The 17970-nt window shown below is 35.5% G+C and overlaps 3 protein-coding genes across 9 annotated transcripts in view; 1 reads left to right on the forward strand and 2 right to left on the reverse strand.

The window, feature by feature from the left end:
* The window catches only part of LOC126926345 (glucose dehydrogenase [FAD, quinone]-like), a 66917-nt gene that overhangs the window by 19118 nt on the left and 29829 nt on the right, over positions 1-17970 (forward strand). The gene's annotated exons all lie outside the window — the stretch shown is intronic.
* Positions 1-17970, reverse strand: part of LOC126926033 (glucose dehydrogenase [FAD, quinone]-like) — a 64824-nt gene that overhangs the window by 4540 nt on the left and 42314 nt on the right. Inside the window, exons 1-4 of one of the 5 annotated variants that reach the window (XM_050742141.1) lie at positions 1971-2059; positions 529-650; positions 382-451; positions 6-304 (exon numbers count right to left, since the gene is read on the reverse strand). The gene's annotated coding sequence lies outside the window, so the exon portion shown is untranslated. Of the gene's footprint in view, positions 1-5; positions 305-381; positions 452-528; positions 651-1970; positions 2060-10793; positions 10928-11071; positions 11192-11447; positions 11518-11594; positions 11647-17970 lie in introns of those variants that run through there. The other 4 variants (XM_050742140.1, XM_050742138.1, XM_050742137.1 and 1 more) reach the window with 4 other exon arrangements.
* Positions 6354-17970, reverse strand: part of LOC126926032 (glucose dehydrogenase [FAD, quinone]-like) — a 51854-nt gene continuing 40237 nt past the window's right edge. The window contains exons 1-4 of one of the 3 annotated variants that reach the window (XM_050742133.1): positions 10794-10940; positions 9088-9300; positions 8415-8585; positions 6439-8010 (exon numbers count right to left, since the gene is read on the reverse strand). In XM_050742133.1, coding sequence (XP_050598090.1) covers positions 6509-8010; positions 8415-8585; positions 9088-9271 — 1857 coding nt within the window. In that variant the 5' untranslated portion in view covers positions 9272-9300; positions 10794-10940 and the 3' untranslated portion in view covers positions 6439-6508. Of the gene's footprint in view, positions 8011-8414; positions 8586-9087; positions 9301-10793; positions 10941-17970 lie in introns of those variants that run through there. The other 2 variants (XM_050742134.1, XM_050742135.1) reach the window with 2 other exon arrangements.

A 17970-nucleotide genomic window follows, 5' to 3' on the forward strand; every position in this document is an offset into this window, starting at 1 on the left:
CGTACGTGGATTGAACCTCAAACGTAAGAGAGTACACCGACCAAAGGCAAAGCAAGGAGACAAATGCTGCTTTGCTAGCGATCCCTTGAATTCTCAATTCTAATTAACTATTCTGTTTTTATTCATCATTTATCTTACTATCATCTGTTTTATTTATAATTTATATGTAACAAAGGACATATAAATATGCATCAAATAAATATATCCATGCTTCCTATTTAGCATATAGGTACGTTAGAAGTAATTCACATGAAAATAAATCAGTCAAGTATGCGCTAAGAAATATACTGCTCACAAATATCAGCTACAAAATACAACTATTAGTTAAAATAACTCTACATAACGGTTGTATTAAAGAATGTTTTGAATAAATTATGTTACATTTTGAGGGATTCTCCGGATGTGTACTGTTTAATTTTGCTATACCTCATACTGTTGCAAATACTTGTACCTGAAAATCAGACAAAGTATGGAGTATAATTGTATCACTTGCTTTTAATGTTTCTGTCTACAGTTTTCATCACTTACTTTGAACTGTGTTCTCGAGTTCATCAGTGGAAATCGTTCGCGTTCTAGTTTCTGTCAAGTAAATACAAATTGACCGTATCGGCGGAGAGTTGTTTCCAAAATACTTTTATGATGGTAATTGCCTGTGAATACGAAATGAGCACAGCTATAACATAGCTGCCATAAATGTTATTTTTTACAAATTGGCCATGTTGAGATATTATTAGATACCGTAATAATTCTTATAATTTTAACAATCCTTCGGCAAGAGTAAGAGATTCCAAGATTAACTTAATTTTTAGGGTGCAGTACTGTATCATTTTATTTCAAATACACTTAATGAAAAAGATTAAGCGAGTGTCTTGAATTAGAATTTTCTAAAACTGCGTCCTTTTATGATTTTTTTTTTTTTTTTTTTTTAGAAGGGAAAGAAAGAAATAAAGTTATTGAATTTTGAGATATGGTTTTATATATATTTAAGGAATACAAACAAATTTTCTTCAAAGTAAAAAGATATTATAACAGATTTCTAAGCCTATTTTATAGGATGCAGTTTTCAATCGGTGGGAAAGATCCACCTCCTAATTGTTGACTGAAACAAAAAACCAAAAAAGGATTAAATTATTATATATTTTTCTTCTCGATGAACTAAAAAAGTTCGTTAAAAAGTTTATTTAAATAATTGTAATAGCTTCTTAAAGTTTATTTTTTCTTTTTATAAAACACATTTTTTCTATAACCTGCCAAAATTTATAATTTCACACTATTTTTCGCCTTTTTTGTTAGTTCATCGAGAAGAAAAATATATAATAATTTAAGCCTCCTTTGGTTTTTTGTTTTAGTCAAGACTTACGAGGTGGATCTTTCCTACCGATTGAAAACTGCAGCCCATGAAAAAGGCGTAGAAATCTGTTATATTCTTTTTAACTTTAAAAAAACCTTTTTTGTATTCGTTAAATATATACAACACCATACCTCAAAGTTCCATAACTTCATTTCTTCCTTTCCCTTTTAAAAAAAGTCACAAAAAGACACTGTTTTAGAACATACCAATTCAGGACACCCCCTGAAGTAACAGGACGATCGTTTGAGAATTAATGTATATTACTAATCTTCGGAGCTACACAAATTGGAATTAAAAATAACAGAAAGAGCTAACATTTCATGCTTCGATAAACAATCACAATATACATACACAATACGCAATATCATCGATAAACATCGATAAAAAAAACACAAGTTTCCTCACAAAACTTAAAAAACACGAGGACTGTCATGTGATCTCGATGTTAATGTAATCAAGTAGCCAAGTCAATTCAAACTCATTGCAGAATCTAAATGAACGTTTGTGAGACTATGTTAAACATCAATTATAAAGATGTTATTTTATAAAGAAAATGCAATTACTACGACAAATTAAAAAATATAGTCTGAAATGTCGGCTGAGTTTCGCACTTGTTTACCATTAATCGCATCAATGCCGCGCTGATTCCATGTAGTCGTTCCGAACGCAAAATTATATAGTACATCTGTGAAAGGCAGTAATGTGACTGTTTGCTTCACGCAAGTTGCCTCACTCAAGGTGCTTCGTGTCGTCATATGACGTATATCACCTGTCATATAATGATATTTACTACTTTAGCAGTCTTGTTAACACATCACTATTAGATTTCACGTTTAGTAATACAAAACAGGTAAAATTTAAAATTGACGGATTTCAAACTCCGAAATGAAATACCTCAAAAACCATAGCATTAACTTTAGTCATTTTGCATCGTAAATTAATCATTTCATCCAAAGAATTTATGCATAAAATTATTTTCTCCTAAGCTTTTTGATTTTTGAAATCTGTATGTAATATATCTATCTCTACGGGAATCGTCAAATTGATGACTTTGCCGATTTCATAAACAATCCGTATATGTTTGTTTTGTTTGTAAAAGTTTCAGTTATTGTAAACAGTCTCCGCTTACTGTAAGTATTTATAATAGCATAACTGAATTTGGGAACAATATTTTTTTATATTGATCAATCCCCTTTTTCTAGTAATCATACTAGTAAATCTGAGAGATTCAATCAGATATTGATCAAAACTGTTAACATCCATGAAGATTGTTCCAGAGATACCGCCGAAGAAGACCAGTATCATAATAAAGATGATACTAATTCATTTAAACCAAAGTGAAACTGACAGCGAAAGTTCCGGAATACACTGAATGTGGGGAAATACGCTCCTGATCAAAAAGATAGTCCAAGTGGGCTATCTTTGATTTCTCAATAACATGTGTAATGTTTCTCGTCTGTAACGTATAATAAAAAAAACCAACGTGTAGTGAAAAAAGCAAATTCTTGAACTAAAGCAGCAACAGTTATCAGTGGGAAAAAGAAAAGAGACAACGTCAGTAATTCGACGACAAATGGGAGGATGAAGCGTGATGGTTTTTATCAGGATTGACAAGTGTCAAGTTCATCAATGGGAGAATGAATAGTGTTCGATACATAAGTTTAATCAAAGAACAAATAAATAATCATGTAGAACGCATTTCTGGATCCGATTACATCTTTTAACAAGATAATGCATCTGTACACACATCAAAATTGTTCCAATCATATTTTAATGAAAATAATATATCTGTTTTGTCATGGCCTGCTCGTTCCCGGGACTATAATATCATTCAAAATTGCTGGGCAGAACTTGTTTACGGCGTATACGCGAATGGAAAGCAATATCACACATACAAGAATTTGAGGTGTATAGCTCGTAATAGGTACCGCTTGTGTATAAGATTTCTATCTTCATTTGGGTTGGGAGAATGTTCTTCCAACCATCCGGACCACTCCCTTCTATTCCTCTAGAAATCGTGAAAACACGACTATGAATGCCGGTATTCGAACCTGCGGCTGGAATGTTCGCAAACAACTACGCTACTCATAGCGAATCAATTTTGAAACGTTTAGATATTCTCTTTTTTCTCTGCAATTTTCAAGATGGCTAAGATAAATTCGTAAATTCTGAAATACTGAAATACATTAACAACATCTTGTTTATTAATTTTTCATTTAAATATGTCACAAATGCAACATACTTGATGTCATAATTAATTATGTGAGTCTTGATTGCTAGTGTGTAAAGTAGTAAGCGAATTTAAGAAATTTAAGGAGTTAAAAAATGGCCCATTAAATGCGAGTCTTTAATTATACCTTGAAGGCGAATCAATAACATTTTTGGCAACTAAAAAATCTCTAATCTTTCGCATGTTTTTACAGTTTTAGCTGTACTATTTCTTAGCTTGATGATAATATCTGTGGCATGAGCACCAACATAAATTATATTTTACATACTAATTTTTAATATTACATTAATTGCAATTAAATTATATAAATCATATTTGAGCCCCAATATAACTTCAGAAGGGGTAAATCATTTTGATTGAAAGCATCTACTTCATGCAAATTTTTATTTTCAATCATAACAGTATCATACTAAAAAAATTACCAGCTGTTGACTGCAAAACTCTATGATATTCCATTATCAAACAATGAATTAAAATTTTGCAACTCTGAAACAATGTGCTAATGCATCTAAATATCTGTAACAGAAAATCTAAAAATGCTAGATATGCTTCAGTATACAAACAGTATCTAAACAATTTAAGATCATATTGATTGCCATTAGCAATGACGGAGTGAACTTCATCTACAACAACTTTCACGGCAAATATTCCACATAATGTTCACCATCTTTTCTATATTCATTTGATGCATTCGGCGAATGTTAGCCAACTTGTTCTGGATGATTGAACCGCCTTTTGTCCAGCCATGCCCATCCATTTTTCAGCTTCTTGGGAAACCTGTTACTTCTTCTTACTTCTTGAGAATTATGGATCACTTCTTAATCAATTTCAGGTTCGATGAAGCGACGATTTGTATCGTGTGAATATTTTTCAGGTGCATCAGTTATATGTATGTGTGTGAATTACACATGTTGAGGTTAACTGATAGAGGAACGAGTGGATTGTAATAGAAAAATGTATTGAAATAAGTATAGTATAAGTGTAAGTGCAAGTGTAAGTATAAGTACAAAAGTGATAAATGAGCGAAATGCAGTACTCAGACAACAAACACAACAAATTACAATTATTAAGTAAAAAATACGCGTTTTTACGCGTTCCTAGCTTCGACGATCGACATACCACGCAGTTGTTACATGATACATCCGTACAACCAAAGTCTAGAGTAACATCCAACCATATGATACATCCGTACGACCAAAGTCTTTCTCCCACTCCAACAAATAAAATAATATAAATATTCCTCCCGAAATCATCCGAGGGAGTCTGCAGTCTGCATATGTCTGAACTACCCTAAACTTAAAGTCTATCGTTGTGAACTGCGAACCATTTATTTCATTGTACAAGTATGTGGAAATAAAGAGTTCGATCTCCTGTTTTGAGATCGACATTTTATCAATAAGTCGTTAAATTATTACGCGATACAGTCTACGTCTAGAAACATGAATGACCTCACCACCGATTCGAAACTACTTCGATTTGGCTGCTACATCATTTGCATTCATCTTCGAAATCACGCTCGAAGATACGAAGGAACCTTTCGACTTTCCACCGTCGCCTTTCTGACGTATTCGTGTTAGGTCTTGTTTGTCCGCCTGTTCGCACGATACTCTGTAAATCCTACGAAAACCTCATCGCATCCGTTCGTGTTGTCTCCATCCGACGCTACCGCGGTTAATATGGGCGCTCCAATTTTCACATTCCGGTCCGCTCGCATTAAAGTTATGAGATGGATAGGACGTGATAGGTATCAAAGAAACACTCAGAAATGTTTAAACAGTATGTTTATTAACAATACTCGCTTTCGACACTTTACGTAGAGGTCCCGACTAGAATTGACGATTCGCGCTTCTCGGCTACATCTCGAACGATACCGATCGAGTTAAGATAGCGACTGAGCAGAGTGCGCGCTACAAGTTAAAATGATGACTGCTCAAGGTACGTCGAGGAATTGTGTTTTCTGTGACGATAATGCTGCGGAGGAAAACTGTGATTGGTGTATCTAAGGATAGGAGATCATTGGCTTCGTTAAGGAAAGTTTTCGTTGGGAAAGTGAGGGAAATGGTCGTCGCTGTTAATTGGTTAATTTACTAGGTTAGTAAGTAAGGAAGGATGCTAACCGTCCTCGAGTAAGTTGCTAGCAAACATCACATACATAGTCAAGTTAGTCAGGAACACGTTCAAGCAGCACCATCGTTACGATACAAACTAATAGCAATTACTTCCAGATGTTAGCAGTACATGCACCACTGCAACACAAAATGACATTACAAAAATAGGAAGACTATTTTCAATCCTTAGGTGACATATACATTGCACGGGGAGACTTCAATGCAAATCACGCGCTATGGGGCTCAAAAATTAACATATCTTGAGGTAGAATACTAAAAATATATCTAGTAATCTCAACATATTATCCACAGGGAGACCAACATATTGGTCGACAGATCTAAACCAAATACCTGATTTGTTTGATTTTTCAGTTATAAAGAGGCTAAACAATTTAAAAATAACACCCAATCTTGAGCTTAGTTGATCATACACTGATATTAATAGAATACATAAGTAAGCCAATACTTTACAGTAATCCAGAGTCGCTTTGCAATTAAACCACCAAATGGTAAATATTTAAAGAACTAATTGAGAGCAAAGTCAACTGCAGTATTGCACTAAAAACAATAGCAACAACAGTAAAACGTAATGTCATTCGGACGAAGATGCGTAAAATACGTATAAGATACGTAAAATGCGTATTCCAACTAACAAACATCTCACCATACCAAATACAACACCACAAGATATTAGAATCATAATCGATTTTACCATTCTAATCAATGGTAAAATCTTCCCCCAAAAACAATACGTTTAATCACATTGATATTCAATACAATTTTAAGAATCCAAAAGTTCCAACTTCCTGTACTTCCTACTCACTTTGCACCGTACTTCATCAACCATTCTTCTTTTATCATATCGGCACCCTTCTCTGCGATCATGATTATCGGGGCATTGGTATTACCACTGACTATGTTTGGCATAATCGAGCCGTCTATGACTCGAAGTCCGGTGACTCCGTAAACTCGAAGCCGAGGGTCTACTACAGCTGTTGGATCCGAATTAGGTCCCATCTTGCAAGTACCCACTGGATGATATACAGTCGTGGCATAGAATCTGATCGCGCACTCCCAGTATGGATCCGTATACATAGGAATATTCTTGCAGCCAGGAAATGGTACCGGTAAAAATTTGCTTCCATAACGTCTAAATGATGCAGTTTTACTCATCTCGACCGCAAACTTAATTCCTTCTACCATTGTCGCCACATCTTCTGGTTTTTCGAAGTAGTTGGGATAAATCAACGGATGATCGAAGGGATTGCTGCTTCGAAGCTTTATGATACCTTTGCTTTTCGGTCTTAAAAGTGTAGGAAGCACGATCCACATGTCGTTGTCGGTTAAATTCCCATATACAGTATCAAAGAATTCTGTGGACAGACCGTGAAGAGATTTATAAATATTGTAGCGTATGGTGCTCTGAATGAATGGCACAAAATGCAGTTGTATGTCTGGGAAATCGTCCGAGGCATTCGCATATTTGGTATTGATAAAAGCTACTCCTTCGACTCCTCCTAAGAGAGTTAATGGGCCGGTTCCGAATAAGGCGTATTCTAGCATATGTCGGATATCATACAACGTGCTCCCTACCGACGATACTTTTTCATTCAGCAAGTACAGATTGCCGCCCGCGTATATGTGATCTTGAAGATTATGACCTACACTTAAATTCCGAATCACTGGTATCCTGTGTTCTGCTAAATGTGCTCCAGGTCCTATTCCAGATAACATCAGTAATTGAGGGCTGTTGATAGATCCTGCGGAAACTATCACCTCCTTGTTGGCACGAACGCGCAAAGTCCTTCCGTCTCTAAAGAACTCTACACCGTAAGCTCTCTTTGACGACGGATCTATTAAAATTTTCGTAACATGGGCGTGCATAGCGACGTGTAAATTCTTACGCCCGCTGGCCGGCCGTAGGAAGGCCTTCCCCGTGGAGCACCGGCTTCCCTGTCTAATAGTTCCCTGAGGAGTCATAAAGCCAGTCTGCCGTTCTCCATTAATGTCTCTATTCTCGTAACCCATTTCGCGTCCTGCTTGAAGGAACGCATCGGCCAGTGGACTGTGCCATCGTGATTCGTCGACAGTTAGGTAACCTCCCGCCGAATGATACGGAGTATTGGTGTAGTTCTGATTCCGATTGTCTTCCGATTTTTTAAAATAGGTTAAGACGTCCTTGTAGGACCATCCTGGATTGCCTAGTTGTTCCCAGATGTCGTAATCTTTTTTGTTACCACGAATATAGAGCATGTAATTTATCACGCTACTGCCTCCGATCGCTTTGCCACGTGGCCACAGGCAACGACCCTCCTCCATCGCTGTAGACAGAATTTGCGATTAAGTACATGAAAGGCTATGTGAATAATTCGTAATCGATTATTAATGTTGGTTGCTGATTGATTTGCGTTTATATCTCTTCGCGTTCGACGATAAGATCATTTGTCGGTTAACGTTTGTGGATTACTACGTAAATGTACATAAATATTCTATATATACATCAGTATAATTCAAACAACATTAGTTAAACTAAATAGATCTATACAATTATTTAATTATTTAAGCAAAAATCTGTATTATTCTTGCTAATGATATATGTATGTTTCTATTAATATTGAAAACGAAAATTTCCCCTCACTCATATAGACGTATTGGGTAATTCTGGTATTAACATTTATTCGGATGTAAAGTTAAGCATGCGCTAGTATCATTAGATATTAATCACCTCTACAGTACTTGGTACCGGATTCCGTCTCGTATTTCCAGTCGATCTCTGTGAGCTGCAGATTGGGGGCAGTAATCGGAATATCATATATAAAGCTTCCATCGCCACCTGCTTCCAAGAGGAGAACGTTCCAGTCTTCTATCTCGGACAACCGATTCGCTACCACGGCTCCTACGATCATGTAAATTGACAGAAAATTATAGAAGATAAGTAAGAAAACATCAATCTACTTAAATATTACAAATACTTTTATTTCAATAATTTGTGGTTTAGTATCAAATCATCGAGAAAGGAAAAATATTTAGTCCATATCACAAAACGGATTTCGTGATAATCCTAAAATATGTTGCAATAATATATAATTTATTTGATATTTATAATGTAAAAAATAATTAGAACGTATTACAAAATAAACGTTAAATTATGTTTATATGCAACAACGTACTGCGTCATTAATATACTGTACAAGAGATGGAGCAGCTAAAGGAAAGGTACATTGGTTAGTCATTGATTAGTTATGCATTTGTCGAGATATGTGTATTATTAGATTTGTGTGTTATTCTGTTATGTGGGAAATAAAGCGCTCTTTCCCGCGTGCAAACACACAAGTACGCGCTTCATTCTCATATTCTTATTTCATTTATCATTTTTCTATTGATATGAAAAAAGGTACCTGCAGAACCACCGCCTATGACTATGAAATCATAAGACGACAATAGTGATTCGGAAGGAAGATTCTTCGAGGAATAATTAACAATCGAATATATGGAGTATAGCGATATGTTTAGAAGAATGGAAATCATCGATCTGGCTACGTTTGATCGGATTCCTCTCAGAATATTGCGGCTGACATCCATTTTATACGTCTCCGATCTTCTTTACGAAACTGTAACATTAAGATATGATAGGTTACCAATTATCTTTGATAAACTTCTGCCAGTGCCCACTTGCGGCAATTTCGCGAGTTTTCTCACTGACCATAGCACACAATAAATCCTTTTCAAATGCGTAACAACATATACTGCTATGTTTGGGAAGCTGCTAAGTTCTCGCGCATAATGTTATTGGTACTAGAAAGGTTAGAATTTCTTATACTTATAAACGTAGCAAGATATAAATGTGTAAAGCTATAAATAATTAAAAGAGATAATAACATAAAAAGAAATCTGTGCGTAACAAACAATTATTATTTGGGTGATGTTTCCGCGTCTTTAATTTAATATCTACAGTATATATATATGAAAAATATATCGAGACGATTTCGATTCAGCTGATATTTAGTTCTTCAACAAATTGTTCCTACAAACTTGATCCCCTTCCTTTTAGAGAGAAACATCATGACTTTGATAAGTAGAAATGTACTATAGCTGGTAAGTCATGGAAATTAGATCTATAAATATCTGCAATTAGCTGTTACACAAATTTAATACGAAAGCAGTGAATGTATCGAAGAAACTCGTTGGGCGGCATCCATATGGAAGCTGCTAAGCATTCGGTAATCTCGAACATAATGATACGTAAATCTTCACCCGGGCATGGTACATTTTTTACGCTAATTTAATTTGAAAGATATATTTGAGGTGGTATATATTGTCCGTTATGAATGTAGTTGCCGGCTGTAGATGTCGCTGCTGGGGTGTTGTTGATTTTCCTCCTAATTTAGTTGCATAGTAGAGAAATCGGATTCCGGTCGCCGGGATCGAAGTCAGGCTCCGGACGTACGTAACCTAAGGCGCTAATCACTGCCCTGCCGTCGTCCGATACTGGTTAGAGTCGAGTGGTGGTATTTGGCTTGTCAAGTGCCGCCACATAATTATTAATTTATTTATTTGTTTATTATAGTTATTTATTGATATCTGATTGTTACACTGTCGATTTACTTTTCTCCAACAAATAGTAGCAGAATAAATATTCTTTTATAATTGAATAACATTGAAACACAGCTTCAAGGTGGACATTCTGAGCAATATTTTTCTATACCTGTTGACGCCGCTTGGCCTTGGTTTCCAAGGTATTGACAAAAATAGTCAATTACATTTAAGTTATGATAATACTTCCTCCTTCTTTCCAGGTGACCACATTTTCAAATAGACCGAATTAAACAGAACTCACTAGTGTGAGAGATAACTATTTTTAATATTATACGAATAAGAAAAAGAAGTTGATTACTGGCTTATAGATTGGGCAGTATTAATAGCGGATGGCATAAAATAATATTCGATAAACTGATTGATGAATGGAATGCTGCACTTAATAGCGACCTTCAATTAGTCGAAAGTATCGCATATATACCTTTATTTATTGAGAAATTGTTTACAGAGTAAAAACCTGTAAAATGAATTATTAAATAAAACATATTAAACATAAATTTCTTTGTACCTTGAAAACTAATGTCGAGTGACCGGTGTATGTAGATGCAGTAAAAAGTTGTCCAGAACGTTTGTTTTGATGAAATGTTTCGGTATCATCCAAATTGATGAGTAGTATCCTATTCTAAACAATTCTCTATTTGATATGCACACAAATGGCCAATAAAACTATCAGATATTAGAAAACCTATAACATATACGTGAATGTTATATCTTACGATATAGAAGATCAGAAATAATGGAAAAATCGAATCTTAGCGAAAATGCTGAGATTTTGAGAATACGTACGTGGATTGAACCTCAAACGTAAGAGAGTACACCGACCAAAGGCAAAGCAAGGAGACAAATGCTGCTTTGCTAGCGATCCCTTGAATTCTCAATTCTAATTAACTATTCTGTTTTTATTCATCATTTATCTTACTATCATCTGTTTTATTTATAATTTATATGTAACAAAGGACATATAAATATGCATCAAATAAATATATCCATGCTTCCTATTTAGCATATAGGTACGTTAGAAGTAATTCACATGAAAATAAATCAGTCAAGTATGCGCTAAGAAATATACTGCTCACAAATATCAGCTACAAAATACAACTATTAGTTAAAATAACTCTACATAACGGTTGTATTAAAGAATGTTTTGAATAAATTATGTTACATTTTGAGGGATTCTCCGGATGTGTACTGTTTAATTTTGCTATACCTCATAATGTTGCAAATACTTGGACCTGAAAATCAGACAAAGTATGGAGTATAATTGTATCACTTGCTTTTAATGTTTCTGTCTACAGTTTTCGTCACTTACTTTTAACTGTGTTCTCGAGTTCTTCAACGGAAATCGTTCGCGTTCTAGCTTCTGTCAAGTAAATACAAATTGATCTTACCGCCGGAGAGTAGTTTCCAAAATACTTTTATGATAGTAATTGCCTGTGAATACCAAATGAGCGCAGCTATAACATAGCTGCAATAAATGTTATTTTTTACAAATTGGCCATGTTGAGATATTAGATACCGTAATAATTTTTATAATTTTAACAATCTTTCGGCAAGAGTAAGAGATTTCAAGATTAACTTAATTTTTAGGTTACAGTATGGTATCTTTTTATTTCAAATACGCTTAATGACAAAGATTAAGGGGGTGTCCTGAATTAGAATTTTCAAAAACAGCGTCCTTTTATGATTTTCTTTTTAGAAGGAAAGAAGAAGCATAACCACCAACAATCTCAACTACCTCACCACATATGAACCCACATACTGGCCCACTGACACTAACAAAATCCCCGATTTACTCGACTTCTTCATAACCAAAAATATCTGGCCCAGATATGTTCAAATCAACTCCTCGACTGAACTCTCTTCCGACCACTCCCCCGTAATAGCAACAGTCGGTTCAGCAATAATCGAGAACCCACCTAATGGCCTTATTCACAACCAACTCACCAACTGGCAGCTCTTTAGAGAAATCTTTAACCGCTCAACCTCTGCCTTAATCTCACTAAAAACAAAGGCAGATATCGAAACTGCCACAGAATACTTAGACACGAGCCTAATAAACGCTATCCACTCCTCAACACCTATTAAGACTTCTATCAGTAAACACGAATATCCCCATTACATATTAAACAAAATCACAGAAAAACGAAGACTAAGAAGAGTACGGCAAACCCATAGAACACCGGACGACAAGCGCAAACTAAACAACGCAACCAGGAAGTTAACCAAAATCATTAAAAAATACAAAAATGACTGTTTCTAAAAGTACTTCGTCAATCTGTTCCCCTCTGCCGACTCCAACTACTCACTGTGGAAGGCTTCCAGGAAACTCACGCCCCCCACCGCAAAAAATCCCACCAATTCGCTGACCGCAAGGCGGATGGGCACGAAGCCCTATAGAAAAAGCCAACCTATTCGCCAACTACCTATTCAACGTTTTCAAACCCCATTCATCCAATACCGCTCCGGAAATAACAGAATACCTGCATTCTCCCTTCCTAATGACTCTCCCCATTAAACCTTTCACTTCTCTAGAGGTTACTGAATTAATCCATCGTTTGAACCCCGGGAAAGCACCGGGACATGATCAAATAAGTGACAAAGCAATTAAGGAACTACCTGTAAAAGGAATTGCACTCATTTCTTCAATCTTCAACGCAATTCTTCGCCTTGAATACTATCCCAAAACCCGGAAAACGTTTTCGGAAGCAGCATTCCACAATAGAGCAAATCCACCGAATAACACACAATATCAGCCAAACTCTCGAAAAGAAAAAATACTGCTCAGCGGTATTCCTTGATGTTCAACAGGTATTCGACAAAGTATGGCACGAAGGGCTTCTTTACAAACTTAAAAAGGCCCTACCACATACTTACTACTCCATCCTAAAGTCCTACCTAACCAATAGGCAATTCATGGTTAAATACGCAGACGCCATTACCGCAACTTTCCCAATAGAAGCGGGCATACCCCAAGGCGGTGTCCTCGGACCCTTTCTATTCTTCATCTACACTGCCGATTTACCAATATCGACAGAAATAACCATAGCAACATTTGCCGACGACACAGCGCTATTAGTGTCCCACACCAACCCGATAATAGCCTCATCCACTCTCCAGCGAGGTCTCGACTCAATGGAAAAGTGGTCCCATAAATGGGGTTTCAAAATTAATGAAAAAAAATCCACACATGTAACCTTCACGCTGTGAAAACAAACCGTCCACAGGTCTCCATTAACAATATAACAGTTCCCAACAAGGACACAGTCAGATACCTGGGCATGACTCTGGACAGGAGATTAACCTGGAAACAACATATCCTAGACAAATCCAAACAACTCAGGGACAAACTCAAAAAATTGTATTGGCTCATTGGCCGTCGGTCCAACCTAAGTACGCAGAACAAAATTACGCTCTATAAGACCGTAATAAAACCTGTCTGGACCTACCGGCATCCAACTATGGGGAACAGCAAGTAATTCCAACATTGAAATACTTCAACGCTTCCAATCGAAAACGCTATGATCCCTATTAAATGCACCCTGGTATGTTACCAACGAAACAATCCACCGTGACCTCAAGATACCTACAGTCAAAGATGAAATACACAAGTCCAGAAGCAGATATAACACAAGAGTCAACAACCACCACAACCCATTAGTCACCCAATTACTAGACACGACGGACCAGACCCGGAGACTAAAAAGAAAATACCCTCTAGATTAAATCCTTAGATTCTACTAGAACCAACAATATAAAGCTATTATAATCCATGTCATTGTATCACGCCAAATGAAGTTACTTCTAAGAAAATTCTCAACGAGAATTGATTGTAAATATTCTAATAAATAAATAAATAAATAAATAAATAAAAGCTACCCTCTCAGAAACCTAGACTACGACAGCGACCATAACGCCATAGTATTTCAGATAAAGAAGAACACATCTGACTGCCTAAAATGGTCATAAACAACTCCCTAGCCGTCTTCTGCGCAATAAATAAACTTACGTCGGACATCTGTTGGGCAATTAACGCAAGGCAACGAATAGCCGCCTGCTTAATAGACCTCGAAAAAACTTTCGACACTGTCTGGATCCCAGCGCCTATTTACAAATTGATTAAAAAAAACTTTCCAAAATACTTAATTAAAATAGTCTGGGACGTAATAACAAAAAAAAAAAAAAAAACGTTCTTAATGACCGACGGTTTACATATATCAAGTAAAGAATTCTACATAGAAAACGGTCTGCAACAAGGAACAGTAAATTCCCTACTACGTTTCAGTATCTACAATAGCGACTTGATAAACCTCTTTAATCTCAACACATCCACTCATAAACGATCCATAGCCTTCGCAGGTGACCTAATCATTTACATGACAGGCTGTAAAACCAAATCGATAAGAACAGAACTGCAAGAATCCTTTAACAAAATTAGCGATTACTATTACACATGGAAACTAAAAATCAATGGAAGCAAATGCGAAACCATACTATTTAGATCCAAGACAAGTAAAATCGTCCCAATAGAAAGGGAACACTGTAAAAAATTCCAACTAAAAGAAAAAGCAAACGAAGGGGAGCTCATACCACACAAAAATTGCGTAAAATATCTAGGAGTAAATATAGATGATAAACTAAACTACAAGTAACACATCAAAATTCAACTCTCCAAAGCCAGCAAAGCATTCTGGAATACAAAAAGATTGTTTTATTCCAGACATCTCAATAGCAAAGTAAAAATCATGTGCTACCAAACGCTAATAAGTCCCATTATAACCTACGGCTGTCCAACATGGTACAACATACCAGCTTCATTAATGGAAAAAATTCGCATATTCTAAAGAAAATGCATCAGAGCTTGCCTGAGCATTTACAGATCAGAACACAGCGGATACAAAAAATACGTAAAAAATAAAAAAATATTCGACTTAACCAACATCCACCGCATCGATTCTCACATCTTAAAACTAACAAGAAACCACTTCGCGCAAGCTGCAAAGATAAAAGAAAATAGTTTAATCTTCGGTTGCTTATTTCCAAACGATTCATATTATAAAAATACAATGATAACAGGCTACATCCCCCCCTGAAGCTTTTTTATACTTAGACGAAAGAAACTATCTCCAAGACCAAAATACTATCACAATAATATACCATATAAAAAGAAAAATAGAGATTACGACAATACTCTACGAGAAAAACGTAGATGGGCGGACTGCAGACACTAAGTGGAGATGCAACATGGCCCTTCCCCAAAAAGAAAAAGAAGACAAGCACAGAAAAAACATAAAAAAATATTGGTGGATACCGAACCCATAATAAAAAAAACAAGATAAGGAGACACAAAACGGCAACGCTCAAATCTACCACCGTGTAAAATTGTAAATATTGTAAATATTGCAAATAATTCTACGTGACACCCCTCCCTTCCCCGCCCAGTCCGCCCTTACCCATTCCTTCCCAAAATCCCACAGTCCCTCCGAAACGAAATAGACTAACGCTGTCCTGTTTTTGCGGTCAGATTTTCAGGACAGAAATGGAAAGAAAAAAAACAATATCATGCATAAACACCGCTCTACAGCAACTTAAAATTAAGTTACAAGTGTAAACGTAAAAAAAAATGTAATATTGCATGGCTATGTCGTACCATCACATATCGGTACCTTTGCCTGAACCACCTCATCGAATTCATTGTTTATAATGGAAAATACATATATGTAATACACAAATACTGGTCAATCAACACTATAAAAATTAGCAGTATCCCAGCAGCAACATCTACAGCCGGCAACTACAATCATCTCGGACAACAATATTCCACCTCAATATATTTTTCTTCTCGATGAACTAAAGAAGTTCGTCAAAAAGTTTATTTAAATAATTGTTATAGCACATTAAAGTTTATTTTTCCTTCTTATAAAACACATTTTTTCGATAACCCGCCAAAATTTTTAATTTCACGCTATTTTCTGTCTTTTTTTCTAGTTCATCGAGAAGAAAAATATATAATGATTTAAGCCCCTTTTGGTTTTTTGTTTTAGTCAAGAATTACGAGGTGGATCTTTCCCACCGATTGAAAACTGCAGCCCATGAAAAAGGCGTAGAAATCTGTTATATTCTTTTTTACTTTAAAAAAACCTTTTTTGTATTCGTTAAATATATACAAAACCATACCTCAAAGTTCAATAACTTCATTTCTTCCTTTCCCTTAAAAAAAAAGTCACAAAAAGACACTGTTTTAGAACATACCAATTCAGAACACCCCCTGAAGTAACAGGACGATCGTTTGAGAATTAATGTATATTACTAATCTTCGGAGCTACACAAATTGGAATTAAAATTAACAGAAAGAGCTAACATTTCATGTTTCGATAAACAATCACAATATACATACACAATACGCAATATGCATCGATAAACAAAACACAAGTTTCCTCACAAAACTTAAAAAACACGAGGACTGTCACGTGGTCTCGATGTTAATGTAATCAAATAGCCAAGTCAATTCAAACTCATTCCAGAATCCAATTGAACGTTTGTGAGACTATGTTAAACGTCAATTATCAAGACGTTATTTTATAAAGAAAATGCAATTACTGCGACAAATTATAAAATATAGTCTGAAATGTCGGCTGGGTTTCGCACTTGTTCACCCTTACCAAAGCTATGTAGTACAGCTGTGAATGGTCGTAATGTGACTGTTTGCTTCACACAAGTTGCGTCGCTCATGTTACTTCGTGTCGTCATATGGCGTATACCACCTGTCACATAATAATATTTGCTACTTTAGCAATCTTGTTTACATATTACCTTTGGATTTCACGTTTAGTAATACAAAGCAGGTAAAAGAAGAAGACTGCAATAAAACCTTGAAATTTACCTATGAAATCCCAGGTTTATGGGACCCACCAAATTGACGGACTTCAAACTTTGAAATGAAATACCTAAAAAATTATTAATTTTAACCATTTTGCATCGTAAATTAATCATTTCATCCAAAGAATTTATGCATAAAATTATTTTCTCCTAGGTTTTATAATTTTTAAAATTTATATATAGTATATCTATCTCTACGAGACCCTTCAAAGTGATGAGTTAGCTGATTTCAGAAATAAATTTTATTTTTTGCTTCGTAAAATCATTCCTCTAGTAATAAATATAACCGAAGCACACCGAGTTTTGCACAACCACAGTTGCTGAGTTACATAGTTTTCTAGGAATTCTATATGCTCGGGGTGCATATGAATCGAGATCATCGAAAGCCCTTTATCTATGGGGTCGACAAAATGGGGACCCGTTTTCTTCCCAAACACGATACACAGATACACAGAAATTTACAGATATTCTGAGATTCATACGCTTTGACAAAAAAAACCAACGATCCGAAAGATTACAAACAGACAAATTTACGTTGATATCCGAAATATGGAACAGGTTTATAAGAAATAGCCAGGCTTGTTATAAGCCATATGAAAATATTTCAATAGATGAGCAATTATTTCCAACAAAAGCCCGGTGTGATGACTTTGTTTTCCTCAGATTTATATAAATCAGAAAACTGCACACTTACTGTGTATAAAAGTAAACCTAACGTAAAAATCCTCCTTCTAAGCACCAAACATACAGGTGTACGAATAGGAGATAATTATAAACGTGTTCCAGAAACCATTGCTTTTTACAATAAA

The sequence above is a fragment of the Bombus affinis genome, chromosome 17 (assembly GCF_024516045.1).
Source record: "Bombus affinis isolate iyBomAffi1 chromosome 17, iyBomAffi1.2, whole genome shotgun sequence".
Taxonomy (NCBI): domain Eukaryota; kingdom Metazoa; phylum Arthropoda; class Insecta; order Hymenoptera; family Apidae; genus Bombus; species Bombus affinis.